General features: G+C 30.4%; 1 protein-coding gene across 1 annotated transcript in view; it reads left to right on the top strand.

Moving 5' to 3' along the window:
• Msh4 (mutS homolog 4) overlaps nucleotides 1-14,032 on the top strand; it is an 87,892-nt gene that overhangs the window by 53,713 nt on the left and 20,147 nt on the right. The window contains exons 11-17 of the mRNA XM_015490573.2: nucleotides 1,033-1,202; nucleotides 3,476-3,612; nucleotides 4,528-4,631; nucleotides 5,655-5,779; nucleotides 7,566-7,766; nucleotides 11,598-11,716; nucleotides 13,013-13,141. Coding sequence (XP_015346059.2) covers nucleotides 1,033-1,202; nucleotides 3,476-3,612; nucleotides 4,528-4,631; nucleotides 5,655-5,779; nucleotides 7,566-7,766; nucleotides 11,598-11,716; nucleotides 13,013-13,141 — 985 coding nt within the window. The remainder of the gene's footprint in view (nucleotides 1-1,032; nucleotides 1,203-3,475; nucleotides 3,613-4,527; nucleotides 4,632-5,654; nucleotides 5,780-7,565; nucleotides 7,767-11,597; nucleotides 11,717-13,012; nucleotides 13,142-14,032) is intronic.

A 14,032-nucleotide genomic window follows, 5' to 3' on the forward strand; every position in this document is an offset into this window, starting at 1 on the left:
GGGGGGGGGGGGTTGTGGAGGAAGGAATACCAGGTATTGAACTCAGGTGCACTCTACCACTGAGCCAATCTCCAGCCCTATTTTGTATTTTATTTAGAGACAGGGTCTCACTGAGTTGCTTAGCACCTTGCTTTTGCTGTGGTTAGCTTTGAACTCACCATACTCCTGCCTCAGCCTCCTCAGCCTCTGGGATTATAGGCATGTGCCACTGTGCCTGGCCTATGGATGATTTTAATACTTCCCTTTTTAGTCATTCTCTATGGAAAGACTTAAAAATATATAAATATATTCCTTTTCTTTATTAAATAAAAAAGGCCTAATGCAAATAGAAATAATAGATACGAGTGTGGAAAAAGATCTAAGTACAGTTTGATTTGAATCTTGTTAAATTATTAGCAATAGCATTTTAGTTCATGACCAAAAAAGATACTTAAAAATATTTTATTTATTCGAGTTTTATATACAGTGTGATGCCACAAACTGAAGTTAATAATAAAACCAGCTTAATTGCAAATAAAATACAGAGCAGAATAAAGGAAAATGTTAGGAAAATAGGTGTTACCAGGCTTCTCCATTCCACTAGATAACTGATAGTTATGAGGCTTCAGTTACACTGCCTCACAATATATGTTTAGTCTTCCTTATGAGGGCAGGGAGCACATGTTTTCTTTGAATCCTTGTACCTAGTACAGCTCTTGCTACATCGTGTAAGTATTTATTGAGTGAATGAGCATGAAGACAGAATTTTTATGACAGTTCTTTAGGAATATGTTTTGTACTCACAGGCACAGTCAGTATGTATAATTTGGGAGATCTATATATTAGCAAATCTTAGAATTGTTCTTGGTGGCCTCACACTATTCTAGTTTTGACTGATGAAAAAATTTAAAATTTATTGAGTCATAACTGTAACTTATGGAAAATAATTGTTGCATAATTATTTGAAAATAGCTTTCAATAAGTTTACTATTATTATGATTAAATTATACAAAAGCTGATTTATTACTTGTAATTTTTTAACCTTAACATTAGGTTTGAAATCATACTTGAAAAGATTAAAACAGTAATTAATGATGATGCAAGATACATGAAAGGATGCTTGAATATGAGGACTCAGAAGTGCTATGCAGTGAGGTCTCACATAAATGAATTCCTTGACATAGCCAGAAGAACATATACAGAGATAGTAGATGACATAGCAGGTAATTTATTTCAGACTTTTTTTTTTTTAATTTTAAGGAATAAAACACACTTTTTAGGACATGCTGGATTTTTTGCTGGTGATAATTAGTTATACATATTTTAAATTTATTTTTTATTTCAAAACAGATAATGTTAACAAGTTACTATATAAGGAACCCTTTTTTTTAAAAAAGGACATAAAATTATTATATCTTTTTTCTGAACTTAAATATAGTTACTCTCATACAATATTGTATATAAGTTATAAGAAAAATGTAGGCTATTAATGCTAAAAATTTCAGCAGCAGAAACATCATTTTTTTCAAGAGGAGGTGATTATTAAGCCAGTCCAGTAACCTTTTAACAAATATTTATTGATCTAATAATACCTTTGATACCGATCTGGGCACGAGGAATACATAGTGATCAAGATTAAGTCCCTGTCCTCACAGAGCTTATGTGAAGGCAGACAATAAAGTAAAAAACACACATACATAAATATGTACACATTATATATGTATATAAGTACTGGTGGATTTAAACCCTAAACATCATAATTTCACAAGAATATTAGGTGTATAAAGGAAAATGCAGCATTTGAGAGGAGTCAGAATAAATAGAGGATCTTCCCATAGATGATGGACGTTTGTTGGTAGTTGGAATAGCCTAGGGAGAAATTCTAACCACTGGCAGTGGTATAAGCTGAAGCACAGAGGTTCAATGAAATCCTCAAGGAATGAATGAGCAAAGGTGATAGGATGGAATAAGACATTCCCTCACAGTACTAGTCAAAGATAAATCCTAAGTGTAGGCTGGGAACCAGAATTTAGTCTTTGAGAGTTAGGAGTTTAAATGTTTTCCCCAAAGAGAATGAAGTACTGAGATGGTTTTGCCTTGTGAAATAAAATTTATTAAAAAATATATTTAGTAAAGTTGAGTAAAATGGAGTCAGGGAAGCCAGTTTAAATTATTGCATGTTAGTAATATTAATATTAATATTTAGGATGATAACAATGAATCTGAGTCAAGAAAAATACCGAGGTTAAAAGAAAATTTTATACAAGTTAATTATTAAGTAAATATGGCCTTGGTAAAGGGAAATGTGGCCATTAGTGCTTAATGAAATTTCTAATGTAAGAATGATGGTACCATTGAGAAAAGCAGGAAAGTCAGGAGGAGTGATTGTTTTGAGCAATGTTCAAACAATGTTCAAGATTAATGGTCATAAAATAAAATATAAATTTAAAACTCTGTATTAGTATGAAGTTGATAGGAGGTTTAGATTTTTAGGGAATTTTGATGAATTAATTATTTCTTTAAAAAGAATATTTTGTGTTATAAAATATATTTTATAGAGGGACCTTCTTAATGATTGCAATAATTTATGTGATTGTTATCTTTTATTAAAAATTAGAATGGGGGCTGGGGCTATATGTAGCTCAGTGGTAAAGCACTTGCTTTGCATGTGTGAGGCACTGGGTTCAATTTTCAGCACCACATATAAATAAATAAATAAATTTATTTATTCTGTCTGTCACAACAACAAAAAAGATGGCAAATGGATAGCGTTAAATAAGATAATGCTAAGTGAAGTTAGGTAATCCCAAAAAAACAAATGCCGAATGTTTTCTCTGATATAAGGGGAGTGACTCAAAGTGGGGTAGGGAGGGAGAGCATGGGAGGAAGATTATTTCAAGATAGGGAAGAGGGGTGGGAGGGAAAGGTAGGGGGAAGGGGATTAGCAAGGATGGTGGAATGTGGTGGTCATCATTATAAGAAATACATGAATGAAGATTTGAATTTGGTGTCAACATACCTTATATACAAACAGAGATATGAAAAATTGTGGTATATATGTGTATTTAGAATTGTAATGCAAAAAAAGAGTACATGTGTAATGGCATAATTTGGCATAAACATATTTTATACACAGTGTTACGAAAAATTGTGCTGCATATGGGTAATAATTAGTGTAATGCATTCCAAAAAAAAAAAAAAAAGAAAACATCTAGACTAAAGAACATATCCATCACTCCAAAATTACCATTTCTTTGTGGTGAGAACATTAAAAAATCTATTTTTTTAGCAATTTTGAAACATACAATGTATTATTATGAACTATGGTCACCAGTAGAAATTATTCTTGTCTATTTTCAACTACAATAAAATAAAACTGGAAAAAATGTTTAAAAACTATTTATGGAAAAATATCTTGTGACTTTTTAAACAAAAAGCAACTCTCTCATTAAAATTCTTTCACTTTATTTTTGTTTTTCTTGTTTCTGGCCATTAGGAATGGTAACGCAGCTTGCAGAAAAATATAGTCTGCCTTTAAGGACAAGTTTTAGCTCTGCTCGAGGATTTTTCATTCAGATGACTACAGATTGTACAGTGCTACCCACTGATCAACTTCCTTCAGAATTTATTAAGGTTCATTCAAGAGTGGTTAGGAAATTATTGTTCCTGATTTTATAGTACATTTATATATATTCCAGCACTCCTTAAGTTTACATGCCAATCTTCTGAATACTTTGTATATTGCTTCTTTTATTTTCCTCCCACTGTGTAAGAGTTATACTAGACTCAGAGTGATTTAGAAGCTTTTTTTAGGAGAAAAATCAGTTTTGAGAGCTTGGTGTGAGAAGAAAGGAAAACAAAGAGACTACCTAAAATAGAAAATGTTTCTCTATACATATTTTCCTATTTTGAAAAATCCTGAAGTAAAGAAATGTGCTTAAACTTTAAAACTTAATATCTACAAACCTTTGGACCATGGAAATCTTTTTTTTTCTGCATGCTTATTAACTTTTCTTTCTCTGCTTCCAAGGAGGACCTTTTGACAAAAACAAACTCTTTAACTTTTAAATTTATTTGTATATCACCCACATACGTACACATGCATGTACTCTGGGGTGTGTGTGTGTATAAGCAAACTGTGTTTCCAAGAAGTGAGGAAAGGATGAAGTAATGAATGGGTTAAATTCAGCAATGTGATTAGATTTTGAGTGAGGTTCAATTATGGGATAAGGGATAAGACAGGAGTCATACATGGCATGAATATCACTGATATCTGTCATGTGTGTCAGTTGGTAATAAAATGCAATATTTTAACATTTACACTGACTATTTAAAACCTGTCAAAATGGTCATGTTGGATAGAGCAGGTTAAAATAGACTGCTTTATCCTTTGAAGTTGTCTTCCTTTTATTTTCCCCAAACATTACTTAGAACTTTTTTTGTGATATCATTTCTCAAAAATTAAAGTGACTAACTTATATTTAAGTTGTATAAATCTGTTTTGTTTCATATGCATGTTCATATATTCTGTTTTTAAATTATTAACAGATTTCTAAAGTGAAAAATTCTTACAGTTTTACATCAGCAGATTTAATTAAAATGAATGAAAGATGCCAAGAGTCTTTGCGAGAAATCTATCACATGACTTACATGTAAGAACATTTAAAGTATTTGAATTTTGAAATAAATTGGTTTAAAGAACTATGATAAATTTTATTAATTGACTTTTTGTCTGATTACAGACAATTATAAAATTATGAATGTTAGGAAAGAAAGTCTGTCATTATGGTGAGGGCCACTGAGTCTCACAGAAACTTCAGGGCAGATCTAATTACACAAAAAAATGCCATTATAACATTATAACCAATACTTCTGTATTGTACTTTCCATCATAAGTAGAGGAGGTTAGCATAGCATGGGCTTATCTTGAATTTCTTTTACTTTATTTTTTTCCTATGGTCCATAAGCCCTCAGTTTCTCATATCCTGACATTTCTATAGCAATATCGCAATGGTACCAGTTCTTTTGTTGTTTGTGAAACGATGGCTGTACAGTTAGAAGAAATAGAAAATTTAGAATTGGTGTTCTGAGATAATAGAGATATGTTGGGATTTCTAAACAGTTTTAAGACATGGACCACAGACATTATAAAATATAATAAGCTTTGGGTACATATTTATCTTGTAAGGGAAAAATTTTTATACTATATCAAAATACTGACACATAAATTCTTAAATGATTATGTTATTTGGATGTTGCATGTGTAAGAGAGAATGAAAGAAAAATATATAATAGCTTTTGTGTTCAATCTAATGTGTGCAAAAACAGAATTATTAACAGATGGGATTAAAGTATTGTTAGGGCTTGATTTGACCTATATATGATGCTTTTATTAATAAAAGATTATTTTCTTAATAGAAACATCACTTTAAAAATGTAGTGTTAATACACCAAAAGATAGATTCTTTTTCATTAAGTAGATGTGACCTTAAGCAATCATTTCATTTCCTCATCTCTAAAATGAAACAATTGAACAATAGGTTTGTGTAGTTGTGGTGTACACTTCACTATGAATATTACTCTACCTTAGGCAATAAATTTAGTAGTATTTGATAATTGTATTGTATGTGCTTTTTAAAAAATAATTACGTGTCTTTCCCAACATGTACTTTCAGGATAGTGTGCAAACTGCTTAGTGAGATTTATGAACATATTCATTGCTTATATAAACTTTCTGACACTGTGTCAATGCTGGATATGCTACTCTCTTTTGCTCATGCCTGCACTCTTTCTGACTATGGTAAGTTACTTTCTTTGAAATAAGAATGTGGCATACTGAGATTTGTATTCCATTTAAATAATTGTATTTAACATGAATAATTGTATTTAACATTACATGTTTTACATGAAATATAGATTCTTGCCTATGTCCTAGACTAGGACACAAAATAAAGTTGCCCCTAAAATTTATTTTAAAATCCAAAAAATTATTCACTCAGAAAATGGGAAATCAAAAAGAAAAAAACTGCAAGATATTTTAAAGTCTTACCAAATAAGACACTACAGAGACATTTCCTTGGTGAAAATGGCAATGATTGAAACGTATGAAGTTCAGATCTGAATACTCATTAGAAGCAGTGTGACAAATGCTAATAGAGAGAAATGAATCTCCAAAGTGAGCGTTTTTGTTCTTTAGATGTGAGCATACCAGGATCAGGAATTATGTCATTTATTTTTGTATTCAATACTATGCACAGACCTTGAATAATAATGTTAAGTAATTTTCTAATGTTGAGTGAATACTTCACTCAAGATAGCCCTTTGAAATTTCTTTTCCAACTTATTAGTAATAACCATACTGTAGCATGAGAAATTACAGAACCAGTATGTGATGGTTATGGTTCAATAATTGTGGACTTTGTCTGGGGTTGTGGCTCAGTGGTAGAGTGCTTGCCTAGCATGTGTGAGGCACCGGGTTTGAGTTTCAGCACCGCATGTAAATAAATAAATAAAGATTCATCAACAACTAACGAAAATATTAAAAAAAATAATTGTGGACCTAATAACATTAAAAACATTAAAATTTCTAATTAAAATCAATCGTAACATTTCAAAATTATGATGTTAAGTTGTTTTATGGGAAGAATCATAAAGTTTTTCATATTTCTCATGGAAATATTACTTTTGCTTTGGTATTTTATAGACTGAAACTTATTAATCTTTTATATGTCTTTTGGGATCAAAATCTTACCTTAGGGATTGGCCATCCTGACAATAGTTTTTTTTTTTTTGTAACTCATAAAGGATTTAATATTGTTCTATTTTGGTTTGAGAGGGATAATAATAATATTAATAATGAATAAATAATGAATTTTTGAAAATCCCTTAAAATTTTAAAAATTAATCTCTGTTTTATAATGCATGCTTTCAAGTTTATGCATGCATTTCACCTAGAGATTTTACAGCATTTTAGTTTTCACTCATACTTCCACCTTCTTCATCCTCCTTCCACCTTCAATTGGTTTCCATAGAGATCTGATCATTATTTGTTTTTATGAAGTAACAAAACTTTTGTGTTATATTTTATTTGTCTCTTAAATTTCTTTTTAGACAAATTTCTCCAGAGGCTAGGACAGAAAATTCTTTTTTCATTTGCTTTTATTCTATAATCATACCTTATTTCAAGTGCTAAGGATTAAAAATAATATTAAAGGTTGAAATAATATTTAAGGTACAGTAAGTAAATATGCAGTTCTGTAGTAATCACTTGTTATTTTAACAATATCACCAATGGATACCTTATTCTTTTTAATCTATACAATTTAATCTGAAAATTGAATGATCTGGAACCCAAGACAGTGACAAAGAACTAAATTGCAGAGTTTTCTGAAAGCGAATAAAAATGATTAGAGTATATTCATTGTAATTTAGAGGGATTTAGTTAGGGATTTGTGATAAAATAATATCAATATTAATGTCCCAAGTTGGCCCTGGTAAAATCACTAAGTTATGCACAGTAATACATATCACAAACTCTTTATATATAAATATACTAATCTTTAAAAACGTTATATTTTTCTCTTCAGTACGTCCAGAGTTCACTGACACTTTAGCAATCAAACAGGGATGGCATCCGATTCTTGAGAAAATATCTGTGGAGAAACCTGTTGCCAACAATACTTATATAACAGAAGGGAGTAATTTTTTAATCATAACTGGACCAAATATGAGTGGGAAATCCACATATTTAAAACAGATTGCTCTTTGTCAGATTATGGCCCAGATTGGTAAGTTATGCTTTTACTTTAGTATTACCAATTATATTCCCTTTTGAAAATGTTTTGTGCCTAGATTTTAGCTGCACGTGCCTAATTAACTCAAGAAAAGTTTTGAGTAGATTCTCCTACCTAAAAGTATGGTAGTGCGGGTGGGGTTGTGACTCAGTTGTAGAATTCTTGCCTAGCATGCGTGAGGCACTGGGTTCGATCCCTGGCACCACGTACAATAAACAAATAAAATAAAGGTATTGTGTCTATAAAAAAGTATAGTAGTGCACCTATTATGTAGATCATAACTTTAACTCTTGGTATTCATTAAAATTCATTCAATTTGGATTGTATAGTGGAATGTTCCATTTTGGAATATTACAAAATTAGAAACTTGCTTACTCTATTAATATTGTATCAATTATCATTGAATTGAATTATATAAGAATTTCAGGATCAAAAACACTTTTTTGTGAGAAAAAATGAAATGAGTAGGGTAAACTTTTGCCTTGAATAACCCATGTGAGTTTTTCCCAAAGTTATAATATTTCAGATAAAGAAATTTATCCTTTAATTAGAGGGTACCAATAGCAATTGGATGTTAGGCATACATATATGAACACACAACACTGTCACATATTCTTGCTGTCCAAACAACTACTATCTCTGAAAAATGAGTGTCCTTGAGGAATATATGGATCAGGGATGAACTTTTTGGCCCTAATGCAGAAATTGTCAACCAGGCATGGTTTTGGTTCACTTTCCCCCAAGTCTACAAATTTGGTTTTGGTTCCAGACCCCTAACCCCCAAACCTAGGAATTTGGCAATGTCTAAAAATATTTTTTGATTGTTAACTGGTGGGAGTATAGAGTCCAGCAATGCTGCTAACATTCTATAATACAGGGCTCCCCTCTTTCTCCTTCCCTCCTTCACCAACACATAAGAAAAATATATTGAGCCTGAGATGTTAGTAGTGTGATGGGTGAGAAACCCTGGTCTAATGTAAAGGATTGCAAGGAACACAGCAATGGTAATATTGTTGATACAGAGAATATTTACTCTTAGTTCTGGGAAAGAAAATCAGAGATTAACAAATGAAGAAAATTAAATATTTTATTTAGAGTTTTCCTGAAATTAAAAATACATCTTAACTAACTGATTTATATGTGATGTAATCTGTTACTTGAGTATTTATGAGTAGCTTTGTCTTTTAAAAAGGCTGTCCAGTTATTGAACAGCCCTAATTGTTAAAGTATTCATTATACTAAATTCTAACTTTCTATAACTTGTATTTATTAGTCCTAATTCTTTTATTTATCACAGAAAAATCTAGTCTTTCTGATATTAGTTCTTTAAATATTTAAAGATAATTATTTTCTTGTTGTTGCCCATCTTAAACCTCTGAAATACCTCAAACTATATATAGTGTCTGTACAGTCTGAATAAAAGAAAGCTCTGGGACTTGAAAGGCTTGATAGTAAGAGCACAGACTTGGCAGGTAGATCCATTTATCCAGTTACTAGTTGTGTAATCTTAAGTAAATTCCTTAAATTCTCAAGTCTTAGTTTTCCTATCTGAAAATGAAGATTATAATATTAGGTACATACTTCTAAGAATCATTATTAGAGCTGAAATAATATATACAAAATACTGTGAAGGGGAGGGTATGAGAAACAAAAGGGACTTCCCAGACAGAGGTAAAAGCATTTTTCTAAAGCACAGTAGAAAAAAAAAATAGTATGATGTGCTGAAGGAATTACAAATAGTCCTGAGGTTTGTAGTTCTTTTGGTTTGTTGAGCAGAGTAACTGAATGGCAGGATATAACGCTGGAGAAATGGACAGGAATTAAATCATGAAGTGTCTAGATCCTTACTGGAGGAGACTGAACTTTATCCAGCAATCTTTAGGGAGCTATTTAGCAAGAGAATGGCATGATCCGATTTAACTTAGATCACTCTTACTGGTTATAGACAAGAACCAGACCAGAAGCAAAATATCAGCTAGACAGCTTTTGTAATAATATAGATAAGCAATTTTGAGAATTTTTGGGGTGGAGGTTAGGAGAAAGGATAAAATACAAGCATGCCAATTAATAGCATATTCTATATTCTCTTTTTGGTACTTTTAACATTTATTTTTCATTTAATTCTTCTGAAAACCCTATAGGAAATTTATATTTAAGAGATTAATAATTTATTCTCTCTGAGGGAAGGGCCCATGTCTGTGTTACTCACCCCAACACATAATAGCTTTTAATAATTATTTGCTAAATTTCTACATAACAAGGAAGATCAGGGCCAAAGATTTGCCCAACATCTCCCCATATCAGTTCTTTGCCTTAGTCTACCCAAATGGCCCTAATAGCTAATTCTGTTTCTCTGTACCTTCCATGTATTATCCTAATATATGTATTATTCATCTATTGCTTATAAAAATATAATGAGTATTATTATTAACTCCATGTTATAGATGAGTAAATCAAAGAATTGGGAAGTAATTTATCAAATATCACATAATTCCTATGAGGCAGATGTATATGTAGCTTGCAGATGTATTTTAACTATAGATTCAAACTCAGACAGCATGACCCTAGACTCTTAGCTCTCAATGAATAAAATGTCCCATCTTCTAGACTATTAAGAAAGAAGCAGTTCATTTCCAGTATCTTGAGAAAATAGAGGTCGTTTTTGTTTTGAGTCAGACAAATCTGATTGAAATTCTGCCTTCATCAATTCTTTATTTATTTTCAGAAACATTTATCATGATATTATGATGTGTTAGAAGCTGCTCTAGGTTTATAATCTCTGCTTTTAAGAAGATTAAAAATAGATTAACATGAAAGAGCTACATCTTACTAGCTTTGTAATTCTGAGGCTCCATGTTTTCAGTGGTAAAATGAGAAAAATTAGAACCTACTTCAGTGGATTATCTTGAGAATTGGAGAAAATAATTATAAAATGTCTATCATGTGAAAAGTAGGTGCAATCATTATAATTGCCATCACTACTTTTAGTTTTATTAGTATTAGTTTAACTGTTGCTTTCTTACCCCGATAATCTTGTTCTTCTGATCTAGGCTTCGTCCTTTATCCTTATCTTTGTTTTAAATGGCTATTTCTTTGCTCCCATTATTTCACTATTTTATCTATAAAGAATTTTATATGTGTAATACTTTCCCCACTCAACTATTGTATATTTATATTCTTATGATGTTAGAATGTCTTTTATATCCCATACTATGTAGAAAGATGGGCGCATCCTATCTGCAAATGAAGATTATAATATTATATACATACTGTTAGATACATACTAATTAGATTGACTTGTTTTCAAAAGATAAATGTTTTAGATTAGTTAGCATATTAATTTCTCAGATAAAAACAGTCTTGTGGATTAAAATTCACCTTTTTCATTTCTTATCCTGTCTGTTTCTGTATATTTATGATAATGTTTTCTAATATACCTTTCTATAGTTATTTTATCAACTTGAACTTTATAAACATTTCCTTCAAATTCTCGTAATTTGAATGTGATTATCATTTAAGTATATTACTTAAAAATTATTCCATTTGAAATAATATTTGTATTATTAGAACTTCCAAATAACTTTATACAACTATTTCCATTTTAATGTGAGGAAGATGATACTCAAGAGAGTTCAGTGCTGTTCAAGATTATGAAATAAATAATAGGGCTGGGCTGTGTTTCTAACTCTATATCCATTGCTCTTTCCACCACATAATTCTAGTAAATGAGCCAAGAAGTATAAAATGTTGTTGGTACTTATATAATTTTTTTATAAAAAAATTTTATAAAAGCATTTTAGTTTACTTTGATCTTATATTTTATAGGATCTTATGTTCCAGCAGAATATTCTTCCTTTAGAATTGCTGAACAGATTTTTACAAGGATCAGTACTGATGATGATATTGAAACAAATTCATCAACATTTATGAAGGAAATGAAAGAGGTACTCAAGTAAAACATTTCTTGTGTTAAATATATTACATTTTCCCATTAATGGTCAATTATGCTAGAAAGTATTCTTGAAGTAAAACTTGCAAAGTGCTTATACTCCTTTCTGAGAGCCAGAGGGCAGTCAAAGACAGCTTCCTAATTTTTGTTTTAGGAAGAAATAGAAGTGAATATTTTATTGAAAAGTACAGTTTTAAAAGAAAATCTTGTTATTGAATGATAAAAATATGCTTACATGTTTTTATATGGAATGTATAAAAGACTTTTCAAAAATAATATTTAGTATCATTCTGTATATTATCTATTTTTCCTCTTAGGCTTGATTTTAAAATAAAAGGTAACTGTTAGAAGGATTTTTAAATCACCCTCACATTTGCCCTTATAGAATTTTCTTTTGCTGTATAAAATATGTAGCCTTCCCTATTTCCAAACCTATATCAAGTAGGCTTGACAGCTAAACAAGCTCTTGAAATATCTATATTAGATAGGAATTATTGGATCACTATAATTGGATAATTTTCTGTAAATAGATAGTGAATAAAGTTATCATTTGTCCCACAATTTATATAATTACTTAGTATATATTGAATGTCTTTGGAGGAGTATAGCAATATACCAGGTGCTTGAGGTGTTTCTTTAAATCATCCTAGCCTTAAAAAGCTTAGTCTCATTGAAAGAAATAATGTTCATAAAACTTATATTGTGTCATAATATAATATAGGTGGAATTATATCTTCAGTGAAAGAAGATAATATTCTTTGGGGTAAGGAGCACTTCTGACAATTTAAGTCTTAAGTCTTTATTGGTCAGGAATTCCATTTTTTTTTCTTAAACGAAGAATTAAGTATTGGGCACTTTTTTCCTAAATTTTTCTTTCCATCTTTATTGAATACAGAGTGATGGTAAAATAAATTTGTTAGATGATTTTAAGTGGTTAGTCATTTGTAGAGAAGAAAATGACTATCATGATGTTTTATTTGAACACTTAATTCACTGCTTTGTTTTATTTTACTATCTCTAAAGACATCAATATTTTAGATAATGATTATTTACTCTGTTGTCTCATATACATATGCATATGTCTGTCTCTTTATATATCAGCTATTCTATTGAAATTGGTAGTCATGAGATCTTGAGAAAGAAAAGCAATGTGTTATTTTCTACTCAGCAGGATTTCTATATTAAAATACATTTCAGATGAACTAATAAAGAGATTGGGTTTCGTTCCATTTTTCTCTGATAGTGACAGCTGTTTGGCTACAATGAATAATATTAAAATTATATTTTTCAGATAGCATATATTCTACATAATGCTAATGACAAATCACTCATAATAATTGATGAACTTGGCAGAGGTACTAATACAGAAGAAGGTATTGGTATTTGTTATGCTGTTTGTGAATATCTGCTGAGCTTAAAGGTATACTTCTCTATTTAATGTAAATGTATTAATTTTGAGTCATTTTTGATATATTTATGACTGGATGTCACAGGCACCCCAAATAGCTTTGCAAACAATTTTGGGGTTGAAAATGTATATCATAGCATTTTATATTTTTGTTGCTTTATTTCTGATGGAAATGGGAATAATTAGTATGATAGCTGTAATATAAACAAGGAGAAAATAAATACAAACAATGTAAAAGATGGTTGGCTTTAATCAATTTGAATAGAAAAATATGAAGACATTTTAATAATTATTTCCACATGTAATTATATTGTTTATGATGTCACAACATGAAGTAAACACTATCCATCTGAGGTCACTTGCAAAACTCTATTGACCTACTCATCTAAAATCTAATTACTTTACAGAAAAGAGTTTTTAACAAATCAGCTATGTCAAACAGTGTCTTTTTTTAAACTTCAGATACATTTTATTATAATCTTAATACAGTCTACATAAATTTCAACTTGTATTTATTTGGGTTCAGTTATAACATAGCATAATAAAAATCAAAGCACTGGTTGTCTGAAATAAAGCAGGCAATCACAATTCAATAAACACACTTGATTTGTTTTGTATAAAAGGGTTAAGTTTTTTTTAATTTTTTTTCTTGGTTGTTCAAAACATTACAAAGCTCATGACATATCATCTTTCATACATTTGATTCAAGTGGGTTATGAACTCCCATTTTTACCCCAAATACAAATTGCAGAATCACATCGGTTACACATTCACATTTTTACATAATGCCATATTAGTGACTGTTGTATTCTGCTACCTTTCCTATCCCCTACTATCCCCCCTCCCCTCCCCTCCCATCTTCCCTCTCTACCTCATCTGCTGTTGTTCAATTCTCTCCCTTGT

The sequence above is a fragment of the Marmota marmota genome, unplaced genomic scaffold, assembly GCF_001458135.2.
Source record: "Marmota marmota marmota unplaced genomic scaffold, marMar, whole genome shotgun sequence".
Classification (NCBI taxonomy): Eukaryota; Metazoa; Chordata; class Mammalia; order Rodentia; family Sciuridae; genus Marmota; species Marmota marmota.